This window comes from Gavia stellata, chromosome 33 (assembly GCF_030936135.1).
Source record: "Gavia stellata isolate bGavSte3 chromosome 33, bGavSte3.hap2, whole genome shotgun sequence".
NCBI lineage: Eukaryota > Metazoa > Chordata > Aves > Gaviiformes > Gaviidae > Gavia > Gavia stellata.
The window spans coordinates 550,684-571,643 of NC_082626.1; the positions used below are offsets into that span (position 1 = coordinate 550,684).

General features: G+C 41.4%; 1 protein-coding gene across 1 annotated transcript; it reads left to right on the top strand.

Moving 5' to 3' along the window:
• Positions 1 to 8,397: 8,397 nt before the first annotated feature.
• LOC104258998 (methanethiol oxidase) lies at positions 8,398 to 18,683 on the top strand. The gene is made up of 11 exons (XM_009814263.2): positions 8,398 to 8,446; positions 9,538 to 9,650; positions 10,781 to 10,966; positions 12,529 to 12,649; positions 13,729 to 13,911; positions 14,007 to 14,185; positions 15,214 to 15,292; positions 15,779 to 15,900; positions 16,069 to 16,161; positions 17,151 to 17,269; positions 17,915 to 18,683. Exons 1-11 carry the CDS (start codon positions 8,440 to 8,442, stop codon positions 18,075 to 18,077), a joined length of 1,365 nt encoding a protein of 454 aa, XP_009812565.2. The 5' UTR covers positions 8,398 to 8,439; the 3' UTR covers positions 18,078 to 18,683.
• The last annotated feature ends 2,277 nt before the right edge of the window (positions 18,684 to 20,960 follow it).

Consider the following 20,960-nt stretch of genomic DNA (forward strand, 5'->3'; position numbering starts at 1 on the left):
ACAAGGGACCCAATATTCCACATACTATGCATATATCAGGACATCAGTTAAACTAGAGAGATTACTTTTCCATTCTACTTGTAATTGAAAGAATTGCCATAACAGATCCTGTGTAGAATCAAAAGACTGAAAATAAAGAATTTTCACATTATATCCACCTTGGAAGAATCTGAATCAAACATCTGAAAAACAGTACATCGAAATATGAGACATGTACCATGCTGTATCAGCTGAGAATGAGCTATACAAAATCTCACAAAGAAGAATAAAAGTAAGAGCATTTGAAATCCTGGCCATAATACCTGGACTCATTCCATATGGCTCATGAAACGTCATGAAAATGTGATGAAAAGTCTGGTTGGGACAGGTACTGTGTAGTCCCATGCTTCCGGGCTTGCTTTGCGAAGAAACCCAAGTTCTCTGTCCTATGCAGCACTTACTGAACAACATGCAGAATAGGGGAGTGAGGCTCTTGGGGAATCTTTGGTATGTGAAGCAATGGACTAGATAAACCATCTAGTCAGCTTGTTTTGAACTAAATCAGAATTTACATCAAGCATAATGTGGAGTGTGGATGCCATTAAAAGGTATGGGCCAGAGATGAGTGTGTTGGGCCCTATACGTTCTTTTTGCGCTGCTATAAATATAACGATACACTATAATGGTCTCTCAAGACAAGGCATGCCGATGTGTTGATAAAAACTATTCTACTTTGATAAATTATGTTTGTGAATGTCAATGATGACACTTTAATGAGATTAATTTCCAGATGCAGGATACAAAAATCAGGCCTGCACTTGCCGAAAGTGTTGCAGGAGTCTGAGCTGCGACACGGGGTGTCACAGTAGTAAGAGGTGTACAGAAACTGGAGAAAGGTGCTGGAGTGTAGGCTGGCCTCTGAAGGACTAGATTTGGCTGCTAGTGTGGCTTTGTTTTTGACACAGTCCTGTTTCACTCAACAGGTTTTATCTCAGGAGCTGTCTGTAAGGTTTTCCCTGGGCTGTTCCCCACCGCCCCCTTTGGCACGCACTTCTTTTAATCTCTAGCATCTCTTCTGCAACTTCCCTGCTTCAGGCTGCCTCTGAGGCTGTTCCAAAGCCTCCGGGTGTGTACAAACTCATCTTGGCCTTTCTCTGGTTTTGTGTTTGTGATAGACACATCCCAAGCTGTGCAGCAGATCCCACTGCCTCCGCAGTGGCATGAGATGTGAGCCAAGCATATAATGATTTAATATAATGTGACTTTCATCCTGAGCAATAATGCGTTCCTTGTTGGGTCAGATGATTTAAACAGAAGTAAACTATTGCCTGATCAGTTTGCACATTTTTGAGTTGGTGGTGTTATGTGGTTCCCCTGCTCTCTGGCAGTACTACTCCTTGCACGGGTCTTCAGTGGATGTGTGGACTGGCCTGACTGTCCTCCTGCTGACCTCGAGAGCTAAAACTCCTGGTGATTTTGATGGAAGCAGAAGTAGGTCATTGCTGAGAATGACTGAATTCCCACCCACTCTGCCTAAAATTCAGGTCATAGATCTCGTAACTGAAGTGATGTTTGTGACCTCCTGTTCATCCTTGGAGTCCCTTTAGCGTCGGCGGGGTTCTTCAGGAGCACAGCGGTCTGCAAAGACAGGTCCGATTCCTTGAGGTGGATCTTCCGTTAGCGTTTCATGGTGTCTCCTGAGAACATAGTCTCTTGAGTTTATGAAATAAACTACTCACGTTTTTTGATAGCAGCTTAAAAGGCCACTGAATCAAGCTTATGTGTCGTAAAATGGTGTTTTAAAATGAGAAGTTGAGAAGGGAAGGAACTGTTGGACAGACAAGGCTGTATCTGAGGAGGAAAAGACCAAAAAGAGTGGTAGGTATGCAAAGAACTCTTAATAAATTGAACAGTCCAACAAATACTAAAGGTTCATGGACAAAAATAATAAAAATACCTTTTTTCAAAAAATTATCTTTGTTTTGAAGCAGTTAGCCCATCACATGAGATGAGAGAGACATGACCTGGATGGCCCATCAGCCAGTTCAAATACCCAACTACAGCTGTGGAGTATTGAAACTAAAATTTAGAGAAAAGCATTTTTGAGCAATAATTTGTTTGCACAAAATATTTAGCTAGCAGTCTGAAGCGGTAAACAAGTTAAGAGACAGCATTTGTCTAATTCGTGATCAGGAAAAAAAGGCTCAGTTCACTAAATAAATCTAAATAAATGGTTAATTATAGGTTGTTTATCAGCTCTCCCTGACACTCTCTTGGCTTAATGGAGGGAATTGCTTAAATAGTTCTAGCGCTTCAGCACCGTTTAGTTTTTCTGCTGTTACTGGTGGCTTATGTAAAAGGCAGAGGAGAAGTGGGACAGGGCTGTAAAATGCAGTATCCTCTCTTGAGAATGTTTTGGAAATGACAGAGGTAATGTTGCCTGGGAAAAAGTGCTGTCCTTTAAAAAATCAATGGGAAATAATAGACTAATTCTTATTAGGGACAGTTTAGCAGAATCCCAGCTGGAGTAAAGAGTGAAATCCAGATTTTCCAATACTCTGGGGCAGCTGTCAATCTTGAAAGAATCTTCTTTAAGAAGTAATTCTGTGAAGTTTTCAGCAGGCAAGTTGTCTTTTTGTAGCTGCCTTGTTCAAGGGACTGAAGGTCCATGAAATGTTGAAAATGTTGCTGCCTGCCAAAGCAGACACAATTGAGAGCTGTGATCCGGTCTGGCATGCGTTGACTCCTGGAGAACTTGAAACATGGCCCAAAATCAAAGAGTTTTTAAGCACAACTGTTTCCCCCTTTGCTGTTAGAGAGCATGCAGGCGCTTTCTGCGTGAGGGTGGTTACTTGGGTACAAAATACCCAGATAAACATATCTGGAATATAAACAGGAGCAGGTGGAAAGTGCAGCAGCATCAGAGCCAGGTGCAGCAGAGGACGTGGGCTCAAGCAGAGCTTTGGAAGCTTCCTCTGCTCTTTCCCAGGAAGCAGAAACTGAATTTCTGTCCCCGTCTTCCCGCATCCCAGCTGCGCTGGATCCTCCCCTTGGCAGTTTCTCTCCCTAGTCCTGCCCGCCCCTTCACTCTTGTATATATGACCCTCTCCGAGCAGCTTTTGCTTCACAAAAATCCAGTCCCGGCAGCTGTACTTCCTCTTGCACACGCACCCAGCAGCCCTGAACGTCTGATCTGACATGGGTAAGAGATCCAGCCCGTGGATCCAGCCGGGATCTGCTGCTTTTGGCTACAGTTTTGCACTGTGAAACTTGTAAGCCGGGGCCAGTGTGTTCGTTAGTATGGTGGACTGGTAAGGAGAGACGCGGGGCTGAAGTTCAGCATTTCCTCTGACTATTAAAAGGTTTACTTCTTTAAGCTATTAACCCACCCCCCGTGGTTTTAAATGAGTAGCTTTAATGCTATCAGTAAATGCCTTTTATGCTACCATTAAATGTCTCTCTTAGTACCTCCGCATTTAGAAACTGAAATAAGCATTTGCACTTGCTGCTCCGGTTCACTGTGAACGTGAACGGCTCTTAGGAAGGCTGTTGGGAAACTGAGGACCAGAGTTTAACTTTTTGCTTGTATTTTTGTGATAGACCATATAATTTTTATGGACTTTCGTTTTTGGGTACATGGACTGGAAACGGAGGGAGGGGACTAAAATAGATGGAGGTGTTTTTGCATGGGAATATAATACTGTGTAATTTGCAAGGGGACATTTTACATTGTGATATCACAAACAGGGTGACATTGTAGATCTTAGTAAAAAAAAGCCGTTATTACACAGACAAAAACAATGATTCTGACTCAGCAAAAGTGTCTAGTCTGGTTTATCTGCCTAGGGTGAATGTTCATATTTTTGTGCTTTTGTAAGTACTAATAATGCAATTATACTTGTTTTGTTCTGCTTTCTAACAAACTGTAAGTTTCAGTTTGTAACCTGTGATAATGACAGTTTTGTCTAAGTGGTCGCGGCAGCCTGTAAGAAGTCGCTAGGCAGTGTATAAAGAGTAAGTTAAATACTGCACCTTAAAGCTTCAAGTAGCATGATGGTGATTGATTGGTCACAAGGTTTGGAAAAGTATGCTCTTGGCAGTGTAGAAGATCAAGTCTTGGACTGTTCTTCAAAAATTTAACAGATCGTTAACGTCTGCTTGCATAATTTGTTACTTGGAAAAAGACTTGTGTTCCAGAGAGAATGTGCTTCTTGTGTCTCTGTTGTTCTGTAAGGCCTGTGTCTTGTCATGTATATAGTACGGCTGATACACTAATTTATTTTTTCCCATTTGTGTGTTTATTTCAGCAGTTTAGCACAATCATACCATAAACCGGATTTGCCTCCCTTTGTTTTTTAATATGGCAGTGTTTAACCCATGCGTAGACTTGAAGTTCAGAAGACTTTCTACTTACTCAGGCAAAAAGCCCCGTTTGGCCCAGATTTACTCCACCTAACTTTAAGCTCTCAACAGAGGTACCTAGTTTATTGCCACATTTCTCCTAAACTCCTTCTATAGAGTAAAGAGTCTTAGGTACCTTCACAGGTTGTCTTAAGTGAGCTGAAGAACTCTGCTGCCATAAAGTAGTGCATGTAAAAAGACAGCATCTTTCCTGCTCCTTTCCTTTATTTCGTGCTGTAAAACCCAAACTATCAAAGAATACCTCTTTGTGTTAAGAGTTAATGAATATACTATGAAACTGCGCTTTATCAGGTGGGATATTATTTTACAATGCTATTACCCATTGTTGTACATCTATAAACCTCATTATCCAGATTACTAGTGACTCCAGGTTAACCTGAGTACAGCTTGCTCATGCTGCAGCTTCCTCAGAGGCTTTGTGTATCACTTCAAAACTTTTAACATACTGATTAGGTAAATATAAATGGATTGGCCTTTTATTTTTTTTTAAAAATAGCTACTTTCAGAAGTTTTTCATAAAACAATCTCCTAAGTCTTGCTTTTATAATGTTTTGTGTCCTTTGGCATGATCTGTATTTCTTTGCCCTGAGGAGCTCGGCATTTCTGAAGACTTTACAGCCCTTGAAAAAGCAGAGAGGCATCTTTATCACCTGCCTGACAAAGGAAGTGCTTGTATTCAGAGATGCAGAGAACGCAGTGACTTGCCTCACCCAGTATCAGGGACAAATGAACCCGGAGGTGTCTGGACCGTTTCTCTGTGCTGTGACTGCTAGACTGACAGATCCAGTCGTCATTCTTTGACCTTGCACAGTATGTGATTTTTCTTGGTGCTGTGGTACAACTTGGTGCCCAAAAAAATGAGGGAAATGAAACGTTTTATTCTTCACTGCCACCCAAAAAAGTGCAGTGTCTTTGCCACCATCAGAGAAGCTCTTTTAACATTTATGACATTGAGAACTGCCTTCTTTTTGCCTAAAACTTACTGAGTGGATGGAAAGCTGCAGGGAGTCCCTCATTATGCTTTATGTGGGAAATTACGGCTTACATATTTTCAGCTGTTGTAAGCGTAGCAAAATATCCTCAAACCTTGTTGATTTTTATGGAGTTTTCCAGAGTGGCCTGTGGATCATTGTTGGTGGTTCACGAAGGATTGGACAGTTGCCTTTGGTTTACTGTCCCTCCTGTTCTCCAAAAAGAGGAACGGAACAGATGGAAAGACATGAAAAAATACAGAGCATAAGGAAGCTAGAGTGGATTCCTCAATTCCCTTTGCTCTCCACAAGAGAGAATTGCTGTAGACAACGGTAACAAAAGGAACAGGGCTATTTTCGTCAGCTTTTGGTGTCTATGTACAAATAACTGCATAGGAGTAAGGAGGAATCAGGTTTATTATAACTTCATTTGTGAAAAAAGGAAAATTGTACAATGAAGCAGTTAAAGCTAAACGCATATGTTCTTCCCGTTAAATTCAGACGTGAGCCGTTGGTGGTAGAGAAATGTTCTTTGATTTAGAAAGACAAGGAAGGTGGACTTTGTGGTTAGGAAGCTTACCATAAGAGAATTTGCCTATAAAGGTGTAAGGTACACTGCAAAAAAAAAATCTCGATGCTTTTGTCCTCGCTGGAGTTTGCAAACCACATGTATGTGATATAGCGTCCCGCTTCCTGGTGCTCAAAACACTTGGTAAGCTGCCAGATTAATGGCGGATCTGGAACGTAGTAAGTAGTATTAACATGTTTAACCATGGATTATTAACATAGCAATGTAAATATTATTGTTAACATGTTGCTACAAGATGGTACAAATCACAGTTTCATGACAAAAACCTTATTTTGTATTCACAAATGAGCTTGGCATCGTATAACACGGAAAGGCTTGCATCATCTGCGGATGTCTTCAGGCAGTTAGATACAATGGTTCAGAATAAAAGAGTATTTGAACAAGATCAGAGGGAAAGGAGAAAATTGTGTATGAGAAGAAGGAAGAGAAAACGTTCATCATCTTGCTGTATGTTTTCTCTGGAAAACAGTTTGGCACAAATAATCTTTTTCTCAAAGTAATCTGCAGAAAACTGCATTTGCAATGCTAATTAAGCAGTGGTCTAATGCATACTGAGTTCCTGCTAATTTAGGTGATTGAGAAAATTGGAATAAAGTTTAAATTATGGCTTAGACATAAATGGAACAAAGCAAATTTTATATTTTGTGTTTCCAGATAAAAATATTTCACAAAGAATGTGAAATTAAACCTGAAGTATTAAATTACCCTTTTTGAAAAGATCCAGTTTTTAAAGTTACAAGCCTCCACATGCAGCAAGTGGATTGCTTGAAGCATTTTGCCTTCCCAGAAAGACTCCATAATTAAATGGGCATTGGAGCTGTCACTGCCTCTAGGTTTGAAATCTTAGATCTGTGGCATTCTGAAAAACCTGTTGCTATAAACTTCTCTTTTTGAATATCAGAGAATGGCAAATAATTAGCTGGTTTGCTTATTTTTATTACAGGCACCTGAGTTACGGAGGGAGGCAACTATACTATGTTTTTGCTTCTGTCAACATGTACTTCACTTCATGTCATATTGAAAATTGAACACCTTTTTTATATATATATGTACACTAGTTCCATTTAGGAATGTAGCAGAAGCTTCCTACATTGGGTTCAGCAGGCGTGCAGCTCTGTGACTGTAGAAAAGTAGAGATTTATGTGCGTCAGTTAAGCCTGTAAATTTGCAACATGTTGTAACTGCCCCTTAAAGCAATATTTCAGGGTAATATTTTCTTAATTCTAGCCAACAGTTTATTGATGCAATCCTGAGCGTATATGTTCTGTTGACTGTGTTAAAGTAGAAATCGCTGTGTATGAGACTGTTTTAATACGATTTTTATTTAGATGTTGCTTGAGATCCAAACTCATACAAAGTGAGCGAAGAAACTTTTTAGAACTAAGCTGAAATGCTTATGAAGTATTACATGTTAGTAGTGAGCAGTGCTTTATGCTTGCTGAGGATCAAGCTCTTAATTCTGGAAAATCCTAATATAGGAGTCCTGGCTTTTTGGAAGTCAACGCATCACTTTCCAGAGAGAGAAGCTGTAGGCAACAACTGCTGCAGTTCCCATTCTCTGTTGAAATTTTGAGGGGCTGTGCATAGAGACACCCAGATGCATGACTTTGTTTTGACTCTTGGTGCAGGAGAGCGTTGCTTCTCAGTCTTCTGCCACTACAAAATGACATGTTCCTCCTAACGCAGAGTCCAGCCTTGAACCAGGCATGGTCCTTCTGCTTTGGTGGGTTTCTCTTCTCCAGAGGACATTCAGATTCCCTTTCTAGCTTCCTGAAACTACAGTTTCCCCACGAAGTTGTCTGATTTGTGATGTAGTTGCTGTGCTGGAAGTGGTGAATAAGGAATGCCTGCTCAAGGAGGGTTTCTGGCAGCTGTAACAGTGGTGTGACAGCAGAGGTGGGGAGCTGAGTTTTTAAGAGACAAGTTTTTCTCTTGTCCTTTCTGGTCACCTCCAGTATTACCTCTTACCCAGGCTGTAAATCCTTAAAAATAACCACTTCTTCAGCATTTATATGCAGAGAAAGACTGGAGGCTTTCCAGTGATAATAAAGTGGGTTGTTCAAATTGGGCAATCTGTCTGCTTACTCATCTGGCAGTGATTCAGCAGCTTTCTGTAAAACATTTAACGCAATTTCCTTAAATCCCAGACCCTTGCCATATATGAATGTGCTTTAAAATTGTGAGCTGAACTCCTTGAAATGAAGGCCCAAATTTCCCATTATTTTTGAGCATGGAGTGTCATATTGTGTGTATTTTCAGAAACTCAAGTAACCTCAGCACTGATTGGAGTCAGGGAGACTTAGAGGTGTTTGGCAGTGTAAAAACTGGATCTAAGATTTGTCAACCTCTGAATGCAAAGCCAATGTCCTCTTAGAGATACGCTTTAAAATAATTTGGAGATTAAAAGAACTTTGTTTTTTTCTCCAAGCAGCAAAATGTGGAGCATGTGGTCCAGGATATGCAACTCCTCTGGATGCCATGAAAGGCAAGTAGTGTCACATCTTTTCTAAATCCAGGCCATCAGTAAAGGAATCGTTTTCAAATTAGGTGAAGACTAGGTAGATGCCTTCCAGAGCGGCTCATTAGTTAGCAAGGCCAAGGAGACTTTAAATATCCGAAGAGATTTTATTTCATTCTGCACCCAACTCTGGGCAGAGCATGCAAGCTCTGTTACCATGAGTTCACTAAATGATAGCACTAAAACAAAGTGGGTCTGGGTTTAGATGTAGGCATGGCTATAGGATGCTAACACTCCACAAACTGTTCTGGTTTTCTATGCTGCAAAATAGAGCTGTGCTTTAAGAATATTGGGGGCAAGTGTTTAACCTAAAAAAAAAAAAGAGTTTCATTGGTGTTTTTGGATGGAGACCTTTATAGACTGCCCTCAGACTCTCTCATAAAACCAAGTGACTGTCTAGGACAGAAGAAGGGGAAGACAGAGGAAGGGAGTGGTAGAGTGTTCTGTGTGACATAGGTTAACGGCAAGCTTCTCATCCACTTGTAGCTGTACAAAAGTTATGTTCTCTTCTTCCCAGCAGTGTCTGGCTAAATCCTGAACCTCACTAAAGCCCTTGAGGCGTTTTGCTGTAGCTTTTAATAGTGTCGGAACTTCTCCTTGAGTCCTTTGTTATATTTAAAAAGCCTCAACTTTATAGATTGTAGTAAGTAGGCTTTTGGCATAGGTAGACTGAAATCTGGGCCCTGGCAGCAGGGGGTCATCACTTGTGTAACTGGGAAAGGAGAGGCTTGCCACGGCTTCGCAGATGGGAAGGTGGTCTCCAGCACTGTCCTTTTTCAGGAAAATAATTGTACCAGTGCCTCTTATATTAGGAGGGCAAGGGAGTGGAAAGGGCCCACAGCCGAACAAGCACGTTCTCCTGGTGATTTCTGGCTGCTCAAACTATATACTACTAGTGTTTCTCCATAAAATGGAAATACTGAGGTTCAGTTTCCTAGGAAGAATCACAATTTACAGATGGAGAGATTAAATCCAGAGCAGATTCTCTTAAAGTTAACCACAGCTTTTTGTAAAAATGGTTTCTTTTGACACATTAAAAAAGCCTTCTGCCTTGAAAGGTCCCCGGGAGGAGATTGTGTACCTGCCTTGTATCTACAGAAACACTGGGATAGAGAAGCCTGACTACCTGGCTACTGTGGATGTTGACCCCAAATCTCCACACTATTGTCAGGTACCTGTGTGCAGAATGCCTCCGGTGCTCCGTTTGCTAGGGTGGTGAATATCTGGGTTTGCATGGTCATTTTCAAGTAGATATTTGTGTTGAGAGGCAATCAAATCCTCTGCTGTTTTTCTTACTAGGTTACTCAAAGATAATATTTATCTTGTTAGTCTCAAGGCACTTTGAGAGCGTTTTTGTGCTTAATATTTTAATAGTTCTTTTTCTAACACTATTACTGATTTACACTGAGCACGAGTATTAAGCTCTAGAAGGTGATATTCCTCAGGGTGTGTCAGTAGTATAGGCAGAGTTTATAATGTAGAATGTCTGATACTCTGGGAAATTCTACACATTAGGCATTATAAATCTAATCTATTTACTTCATAAATGGAAAGCTGTGGGTAGGTAGCTACCACTATACCAGATCCAAAATATTGGTAAGACTGTCCTTAAGCTGCTCAGTTTTTTACTGCAAATAGTGTACGCTAAACTGCATTTAAACATGTGGTGCTTGTATGACTCAAATTACTGGACTCTGATCTCCATGTCTTTAAAGAGCAGCGAATCTGGTTTGACAACAAAGGTTTTCATAATTTGTTCTTTTTTTTTTATAGCTACTGCTTATGGTTTTATTGCAGAGGAGTGGAGGAAACAAATCTCCTCAAACTTTGACAAAACTTAGCTGTAATATTTCAACTTTTCTTAGTTATACAGAGGAAAAGTAAAATCAGAAGCAAGAGTGCAAATTATCATGGCAGTTTGCTGCAGTCAGCCCCTGTTGTAATCAGGTAAATCTTGTACAGTCAGAGACTTGCAGCACATGGACAAGTGATGCTTTTTTCTGTTGGGTTTTTCCATATCGTTATTCCATGTCTCCTTAATCAGAGAGAGTCTTTTAAAGATTTGGATTAATTCAGTAGCATACAACACTTAACAAATGCTATGCAATCATGATGTCCAACTTTCTTCTCCCACTTCACAGCTTCAGCTCTGCATATCTCAGGCTGAATCTGCTTCCTGAATAACAAATAGCAGTTTCCTTCTGCTCTTCATTAATTTATGCTTTGACATAAAGACCCATTTCTTTGCCTAGGGGAAAAACAATACCAGACTGAATCTTAAGTCTGTCTCTGACTTTGTAGGTGATCCATCGCCTGCCCATGCCGAACCTTAAGGACGAGCTCCATCATTCAGGGTGGAATGCCTGCAGCAGCTGCTTTGGGGATGCCACAAAGAGAAGAAATCGTCTCATTCTACCGAGTCTGATCTCTTCTCGCATCTATGTGGTGGATGTGGGAACAGACTTGCGAGCTCCTAGAATCCATAAGGTATATTTAGATGACTTTAAGCTGTGTTTTTATTTCTTGAATTTTGACCAAGAGACAGTGATTTTATGGATTCCAACTTCAAATTAAAATAGGAGAGTCAGAACAGTTATGGAAGCTTTGGCAAATATTAGGAACTTGTGGAAGTTTTGAAACTCCTACAGTTTATTGATAAACTACACACAAAAATCTTGCACTAAAGAAATACGAGTAAATGTGGTGTCAAACATTCAAAAATTAGGAAGTTCCAGAATTCAACCTTCGTCTGCCATATGAATTTCAGTCGAAGTAGTTGCACGCTGTACTATTGGTTTTGACTACAAGATCACGAGGTAAACTCCTACCTGACGCATTCAGCTGAGCATATGTAGATTGTATGTTTTTCAGAGATGAGTTCAAATTTGATTGGATTTTCACTGAACAAAACCAGATCTCTTCTGTAAAGGACACCTTCTCCTTGACTTTGTAATCCTTGGTTCCTAAACATGTGATATGAAGATTTTTTAAAAGCAAAAGTTAAGAAAATGTTTTAATATGGTGAAATGAACATTTTTAAAAATCTCTTGTTCATGGAAACAATTGAAATTTTCCCAAAATAAAACTTCCACTGCAATAGAATTAATTTGGCAGAGATACAGCTATTGGCATAGATAGAGGTTCAGATACAGACTTAGACTTCTCCATGTCTAACTGTTTAGATTGTCTTTACAGTCAGTGAAGAAAAAATAGACATTGCTGGAGTCAGATTTGTGTAACCTAGTTTAGACAACTGTTTTAGAGTAAAGGAATTGAGTCTTAAGTGTGTTTGGTTTTTTTCACTGACTATAAGGTAAGCATAGAGGATTAGCTGAGATGTAAATATATACACTGTCAGAGGTCAGATGAATCATATAGCAATATGTGAAACTTCAGTACAAAGTTCCAGGTTTGGCAGAGAGAAATTCAGTGATCAAAGCCGTATTTTGAAGACAGGTTGTAATGTGGAATGTAAGGAAACTTTGTAGTGGTCTTTTGTCCCACCCCACCTGCCTGCAAATACTCTCATTCATAGTCTTTCAGTTTTGAGTTCTTTAGAACCTTGCCAGCCTTTAACTATTAATGCAGTGAAATAAAACCCCCAAAGGTCTCTTCTTGTACAGTGAATTTTGTTTCAAACTGAGTCTCTGGAAAGCCTCAAAGATATTTTTTTTTCCCCTCTGAACTGCTAGTACTCCAGTGAGAGCTGATGTCTGAATGCACACAAGTGGTGTTTCTGCCACTGATACTAATTAAAACAAATGCAGATGTCAGTGTCTCACTGATGCAGGAATTAGACTGATTCTATCCATTCAGCTCTTGCCATTTATATTTTTGAGACGAACAAATAAATGTGATGGATTACTGGGCAGAGTAGAAAGCGGGAGGTGGCAGATACTCAAAAACACAGTAGCAAAAGAAACAATCCCCCTCACACATAACACCGTTCCCACTCCTTCCTCTTGGAAACTTGAACTCTTAGAGGTGGAACTGGTATTCTGTAGTGATCTCAGAGGTGGTGACTATAACTGTGTGTATACTCATTTTAGATTGTTGAGCCAGTGGAGTTGTTCTGGAAGGGTAACGTGGCTAATCCTCACACCTCTCACTGTCTGGGCAGTGGTGACATCTTAATCAGCTGTTTGGGAGACCCTTCTGGCAATGGAAAAGGTATTAATCCCCTTCATTACTCTAGAACAGTATTCGTGGTGTGGAAGTAGCATGCTTCCACAGTACAGGCTGCATAGCTAGAAGCATTGTTAAGAGCTTGCAGTTCTTTTGTGCACGTAACTGCTCCAGCGGTTGTTTATGTAACGATAGAATAAATACTTCAGTTAGCAGATGAGCTGTATGGACATTGCTCCACCACAGCAATTGAAACCTGATGTGGACGAACCTCTGTGGGACTGTGGATGAGTTCAGCTTCCATATCTCAGTCTTTCAAATACATTACTAAGGAAGACCAACTCCAGTGGTTACAATATGAGCGAGAAACCCATTAACATTTCACTTGGGCCCCTTCAGCATAGAGTAAGGAAGATTTGCTTTTGAACATAATCTGTATCAGTGCAGTATTTGTGACTTGGGCTTGAAAGATTCTGCTGCCAACCTAAATCCTCTTTGTCTCATTGTCTAATGAAAATTAAGCCTTTCAAGCTATTCTAGATTGCATTTCCTGTTTAAACTTTTGAAGGATTCTTGCCTGTAAATTTTGTTACCTATTCAGATGTAAAACACCTGACATCTAAAGAGAAATACTAGCTATTAAGAGAAGTATGCTTCAGATGGTAAGTGGTGAACCCTGCTCCTTTTCACAGGGTTTTTCTCTTCTGGATCATGGGCAAACATGTCCTTGAATAGATGCATGTTATGTACATAATTCAAGGATACTGGTGGCAAGCAAAGAAAAACAGAGGTGACTCCTCCAGGATCTTCTCTAAGATACTTCTTAATTGAAATGTTCTCTAGGAGGCTAACTGATTTGTTGGAATGACTTGAGTAGAAACAGAGCCAGCTGGAGCTTAAAAAATTCATTACAATATGATGAACTTCTTTAAAAACCCAGCTTTCATTTGCTTTAGTCCACAAAAGCAATACCAACAGAATCACAAAAATTTCCTTATGCATAGAGTTGCATTTTACAGCACGTTTGGGAAACAGACATTTAAATATTAATATATTATTTATCTTATTTAAGCTGTGAATCTGTGTGAATGTCTTCAAACAATTTTCTTCGTTTTTTGTATCAGGTGGCTTTGTTTTGCTGGATGGAGAGACCTTTGAAGTGAAAGGAAATTGGGAGAATGGGGAAGAGGTACCCCCCCTGGGTTATGACTTCTGGTATCAGCCACGACACAATGTCCTGATGAGCACCGAATGGGGAACCCCAAAAGTATTGGCAGATGGGTTTAACCCAGCTGATGTAGAGAGAGGTGAGGGAGCATTTGTTTAAACTCTCAAAAGTAAAAGTGATTCTTTGTTAAACTAATATCTTCTGTGCTTGTTTTTGTCTGACCTGATCCATTAGGGCATTATGGCCGCCACATTAATGTGTGGGACTGGAGCACTCACACCTACATTCAGGCAGTTGACTTAGGGAAGGGCTCCATACCTTTGGAAATCCGATTCCTCCACAACCCGGATGCTGCAGAAGGGTTTGTTGGGTGTGCTCTGAGTGGTGCAGTGCATCGGTTCTACAAGACAGAGGTGAGTAATGAAAGCCATGGTGAACATAGAAGCTCAAACCTGGTTGCTTCAGAAATTCACCAATCACTTAGGAAATAGAATTCTGATTTAAAAAAACAGGGCTCCTAATTCCAGTCTAATTCTAGCCAAGCTACAACATTGTGTCAGAGAGCAAACCTGCACGCATACAAGCCAGTGCCATGGCTTTCTGAAGCTACCGTGTAGTCCGTCATCTTTGAGCAATTACAGTTGGTAGGCATTTTGAGTATCTCTGCAGCCGTATTGCTGATGTCCAGCATGCAAATCTTCAGCAGCCTGATCCGGAAGGGAAGCAAAGCTTAGGAGGTATGGTGCTGGTCTGTCAGTCCCACTTCCAGCGCTCCTGCCCTCCACAATAACCTGTTGATCAATTCGATCACAGTTAGTGAACTCTGAAAGTCTCTAAGAGGGGAAGGTCTTGCCAACGATAGGAACATTAGTGATCACTTGAACACGCGACAATCTAATGAACACTTGCACTTGCTGCACTGCAGCATTAGCTCAACAGCTTGCTTTCTGGCCTGCAAGCTGGTCAACACACATGTATCAATTGGACAGCTGACCAGAACATGTGAAACTTGTCACCAGTGTCAATGTGTGCTGCCTGCTGCTCAGCCAGTGTTCAGAAGCACAGGGAAGACCTCAAGGTAGAGGAGGGAGGGAAAGTGATGGAGTCACGGACAGAGGAGTAGAGCTATTGCCATTTTAGAGGGCGAGCTGGAGACAGATCGGACACGGAACTGTAGAGGATTAGCAGTCTTTAGTTCTGCTAGTGTTACAGCGGTTGGTTTGAGACGTTGTTGCATCGTATAATCATTAACATTCTCACTGGCAGTATAGTTACCATCCTCACCCCTTGGTAACGCTTGCAGTGTGCATATCACCTCTGTACAGGACCTGTTAAATAAATAGTGCTATTTGCTTTTCCTCCTTCTGTCATGCACGGCTGAGCCCTCTTGGCTAACATCAAGGCAATAATAATGCTGTGTTCTCTCCTGTGCCTTCTGCAGAAAGGAGACTGGGCAGCAGAGAAGGTGATTGAAGTACCCAGCAAGAAGGTGCAAGGATGGCTTCTCCCTGACATGCCGGGTTAGTGTGAGCATGTTTGGAAAAGAAATGGGGTGTTGTCCTCTTCAGTTCCCTGGTACAGTGTAGCTTTTTGCAGAATCTTATCCTTAAAAGGCAAACACTTCCCTTGTAAAATACTAAATTTCTGTTTGGGTTCTTTGTGTAACACTTCTGATTAGCGAAATTAGCTTTGCTTATGAGATTGTCAGACCTCTGCTCTCACACTGCTCAGTGCTTGAGGTCAGTTTCTCTAGAAAATACTTGGAGTTTGGGTCTTTCAGCACGAGCTCACAGTATTCAGGAATGGTCCTGGGAATGCTGGTAGAACCTGAACTGCCTTTGAGTAGGCACTGCATTTCCAGGGATGATTGTGTTTGTTTAACCCATAACTTAAGATATTTTCCTGAGGCTACTATGACTAGAATTTTGAAAGATAATAGGCTTGTGGTCTTGTTTGTTGCTGGTCCTGTCCGTTTCCTGACTTTGCTACTCAATATTTTCTTGAAGGTCTTATTACTGATATCCTCATCTCGCTGGATGACAGGTTCCTGTATTTCAGCAACTGGCTGCATGGAGACATCCGCCAGTATGATATCTCCAACACCCGCAAGCCCAAGCTGGTGGGACAGGTGAGGCAGCGTCAGAAAAGCTGTCATGTGCAAGGGCAGTACAGTCTTATTTCCTTCTTTTTTAAAAGGAGAAAATGACAACTTACTTTTGCTTGAGAATTGTCCCTATATTGCTTTCATGTTCCTTTGATAGCCAACGCCTGTTCTCACAGATTCCCTTGGTTACAGGTGTTTTTGGGAGGCAGTATCACAAAAGGTGGGCCTGTAACTGTAGTGGAAGACAAGGAATTGCAGTGTCAGCCAGAGCCATTTGTGATCAAAGTAAGTTTTCCTAACATGCACATTGTCAATGCTCTGCTAATTGTAATCCAGTTTGAAATATCTCTACACCTCAGTCAAATGTACAACATCTAAAGCCATACCTGAGCTAGTTTATATCTTGGCTTGTAGTCTGGGCAGGTATCACGTTTCAGCATGGACTGGAGCGAGTAAATCCTGGTAAGTGTTCTGGGTCCCTGGTGCAATTGGACAAGCTGTTCAACTACGCTGAAGCCTGTGTAATTACATCTTCCCTGCTGTTGTTAGCTAGCTAATTTAAAGTTAATGCAGTGTGCATTCATCACACTGCCGTCATTGCTTCTGATAGTCTTTCAACAACTGATGGTCGAAGCACTAAACCAGCTCATTCCGCAGTGTGTGTGTGTGTGTGTGTAAAGAGTTTGATGGCACCTGGCATCGTGACAGGAAAATGAAAGAGCATTAATTGTCTCTGGTCATTAGCAATGTGTATTAATATTATCACTGTCAAGGCAGCTACCTATGGAAAGTCTCATGGGATGTGCAAGAACTGAATATAGTCATGGCTGAGATCTGTTGGCCACCGAAGGCAGTTTCAGGAAGTTCCACATACTCGTTTTCTTCATAGTGCAGACTGTGACCTAGCTGCAGTATAGACACGTTCTTATTTGCAACTGTGTTATGCAACCCATCTCTTGACTTTTGACGCTTCCATCCAAGTACAGCAACCTGAACCCTTCAGCCCTTACTTTCTTACATTACTGGTTTTGTGAGTTAAGTGGAACTCATCTGGATTGGCTTCGAGGCTCCTTCTTAATAAGACTCCCAATAAAAACTGTTCTCTCTCCAAAACAGGGGATTTGGTGCTCTTGTGTCAAAGATTTCAGAGTGCTGGATGGTCCTCTGAGTAGCAGAACTGCCGTGCTGTTTTGTTTTTCCTTGCTGTTGCATTTCTTTTGTTCAAACTCCGTGGCAGCTTGTCTTGAGCACCTTGTTCTCTGTTACAATTTTAGGGGAAGAGGGTGCCAGGTGGACCTCAGATGATTCAGCTTAGCTTGGATGGGAAGAGATTGTATGTCACCAGCTCTCTCTACAGTGGATGGGACAAGCAGTTCTACCCAAATCTTGTCAAGTAAGAAAACTTCGGTAAACAAGGATGACTGTACAAGCACATGTTCAAGATTTCTTTGTGATACGCATATACCAGCTGATATATAGAGCAAAGTTCCCATGCAGGGAGGCTGAATCCAGTAACTTTTTATACGCAGCCTACCAACCTAGATGTTTCACCCACTATCCAGAATCCATCCCTGCTCAACAGGCATACAAAAGTTGGGGTCTGCACATACTATTTGTTGAAATTGTGATCTATTTGGAAGTAGATGAGAATGGGGAGAAACCAGTGCACATGACCTAGCCTCCTGGAATCCGTAGTACTTCCAAACTGCCTTTGAGTGCATCAGCATGACTTTTTGTTCTTTGGAATTAAAGAAAGGAGAAGGTGATCTTCCAGGTGGCCACAGGAGGGCATAGTGCAGCTTGCCTATTCCTTTATAAGTAACAACAGCTATTAATTTTCATTCATTCATCGTTAATTTGAGGTTGCAGGTTTCACTGAGGTGATGTAACTAATTTCTGAGACCTGCTAAGCACCAACTTAAATCTGGGGTTCTTTCCATTTTATATTAAACGAAGACAAATCCTGCCCAAATGTGGAAGAGAAGAGCAACAAATACAAGTCCTTTTCCCAATATCCGTTTTCTTGTCCCTTTTTCAGGGAAGGCTCTGTTATGCTGCAGATTGATGTGGATACTGAAAGAGGTGGATTGAAAGTGAATAAAAACTTCCTAGTGGATTTTGGGAAGGAACCTGATGGGCCTGTCCTAGCTCATGAGATTCGTTACCCTGGTGGAGACTGTACCTCTGATATCTGGATGTAATTGTTGTATGGACCTGATTTCTTTTTTTTTCTTCCCGTCTTTTTTTCTCTTTCTCCCTCTCTCTCCTTCCTACCCTCCACTTCCCTTTTGTATAGGTGAATCAGTTCAGCTGGAACTTTGTCTGCTATCTAAATTTAGACTTCCATTAGGGTGAGCCACAGAAGCTCCCCTTTCTTCTCATTCTGAGGCAGCCAAGTGAATATCTCTGAAACATGATATACATGTCATTTTCTCTACTCCTTCCCCTTTCATAAGCTCCTGTGTAATTATTGACTGTAGGTTTCAAGGCCGAGGTCACCAGTCTTTTAAGGACGGTTTGTTTGCCTTGTTTGGTGCCACTTTGCCTTGCCACTGTTTGTTGATGGAGAAGCTGTTCCTAAATAACTCCATGAGAAGGATACATTCCATGAACTTGCCCCAGACCAAGAGTGTCCTGCCCCTGCAAAGCTTAATTTGCTCATAAAGTAATCAGTGCTTTACAGCAGACACAGCATAAAAATCATGCGTATCTACTCTGAAGCCACATGTTTCCGGAGCTGGGTTATATTTTAACATTTGTGCACTGATGTTATAAAAAAATCAACAATAAAATTGTTCTTCAAGTTAGGTGGCACTGCACTTTTTTTTTTCTTTTTAGTATTTCAGCAATTTCTATTTCAAAGAACATAAAAGGTAAGGTCATTTCAGAAAGTAACAATGTAATTGGTCTAAAAATTCTTTGGTGAGGAATTTATTTTCGCTGAAGCCACCTTTCTTCCCATTATAGCAAGCAAAGATTCTCTTCTGTTTTCTAAGACTGGAGAAAACTGCAAAAAACTTCTCTATACACTTTGCCAAAGCTAGGTGATGCTAGCAGCAGGTGTCTTACAGGTGTCTTTCAGGTGTCTTGCAACTCCTTGAGCAGACAAGCACTCACAAATCCACCCTTTCTTCTCTTGCCAGTTCCTGATGCATATTCCCGAAGCTGCTTCTTGGGTCTGATTCTCTTTTCTGCCTCTCTAGATCTGTTGCTTTCCCATCTGTGTCCATTGCCAGTCTCTGTTGTTTCCTGCTGAGCTTTCGCATTGCCAGTTGTAACGCTGGAATCACATCAGCAGTGTCGGAGGAGCAGCGTGTTAATGGGACTTCCCGCTGGAGCCTTTTGGCTGGTTTTTTTTCCAGCTTTTACTGTGCTTCCACAGCAAAATCCTCATCTAGCTGACAGATCTAATCAAGACTTCATTCTGTATGTAGCTGCTTACTGTCTTGCCTAACATATTTGGATGCAGGCTTTGAGAGTTCAATTTTTGATGTAGGGCAGCTGGAGTGCGGCCACTTGGTCTCTTTGAAACCTGTGACAAGCAGTTCTGTTAGGACCTTGTAAAGCCAGGAAGCTTTCTAACTGACATGCCATTGTAGCAACCTGTGTCTCATGTAAAAGCCCGTTTTCGGCAGTTTCTTGTTAGAAGCGGGTGATGTTTAAACCATCTTGCTGCAAGGACCCATTGTTTTCCTTGTGAAGGGGCTGGTTTCAAGAATGGAGTATACACTGCTAACCCATGTAAACGCTGCTAATAGTCCATGCTGAGTGGGTACAGTGAGTGCTCAGTGTCTAAACAATCTCATGTTGTCCAGGAAAGTCATTGATTTGTTAGGAAATCATTTGCAACTAACCAACACTACTGGAGCCCATATTTTTTCCGCATCTGTTTCCTATACGACTGAGCGTTTTAAATTGGAAAAGGTGCATAATCTTCCACGTGGCCACGTGAGGGCAGACTGCAGCCTGTCTTCATGCAGGACAGAAGTACATCTAGGAGTTTCTCTCACTCTACCAGCAATTTTAGGTCGTGATTTCCTACAGATCACAAACTCGCTGGTGAGAGTGGCCCTGACGTCTCTTTTCAGTCCACCAGTGTATTGCAGGGTGACTGAGGTCTCTCATTCCAGGTTCAGTGCGCACTCTAGTCTGAGTCCCATCCTGAAATCTCAGTTGGAAATGCCCCTGAGTACAAGTTGTGTACAACTACTGAAGTGCAGATTGCTTCTATTCCTTGTAAAAAGCAAATGTTAAATGCAAAAAGGTGCTTAGAGAAGGAAGAGAAAAGCAAAGCGTGGGACTCACTTGAATTAAAATAATTCCTTTTTTCCTAACGTCTGCTAATCTGGGTACTGAAAAAGGTAAGCTGTGAGTAGAGAGTTTCTCGTGGTTCTGGGAGGAAACCCACTGGGTCTCACCATGCTTATGGGATCCACATCCGTAGCAGAGATTTTGTTTTTAAGAGATTCCGTTTTTAGTATGTGTGTCTGTCTGTGTCTACTTTATTGCATGGTGAGTTTTACCATGGACTCACCTGACTGTATTGACAACACCTTCGTGGGCTATAAGGACGTTTCTGAGGGGACGCTGTCATGGTAAATACCCACAGTCAGTCAGAGGCCATTGGAAATGGACCCCAGAATTTCAGACATTAGCCAAATGCCTGCTGTTTGGAGAATCTCTGAAGGTGTTGTGAAACCTTACCCTAATGACTGACCATTGTCTCTCTCATGCTACTCAAAGTGGAGGAAACACATGCAGTGAAACAAAGTAAGTTGGTGAATGCAGAGTGGGTCCAGATATGTGGTGGGTCAAAAAAAGATACTCGCGTGTTCATTCGGTAGTATTGACGAGGCTTCACCCAGTGGCCAAAATCCATCCTTACTCACAAGCACACAAAACTCTGGGTCTGCACACCCTGTTTGATACTGTTTGCTGAAATCATGGTCTATTGAGAAGTAGGTAAGAATGTGAAGAAGGCAGTGAACATGACCGAGCCTTCTGTAGTGCATGGTGCTTCCAAACTGCCTCTGGCTGCATCAGCATGACTTCAATTTTTGGCATTAAAGAAAATAGATGATCTT

Excerpts from the sequence above, each read along its gene's own strand:
- LOC104258998 (XM_009814263.2), top strand. Across the intron at positions 10,967-12,528 it reads GAGCTCCTAGAATCCATAAG|ATTGTTGAGCCAGTGGAGTT; the intron begins GTATATTTAGAT and ends TACTCATTTTAG. Across the intron at positions 16,162-17,150 it reads CAGAGCCATTTGTGATCAAA|GGGAAGAGGGTGCCAGGTGG; the intron begins GTAAGTTTTCCT and ends TTACAATTTTAG.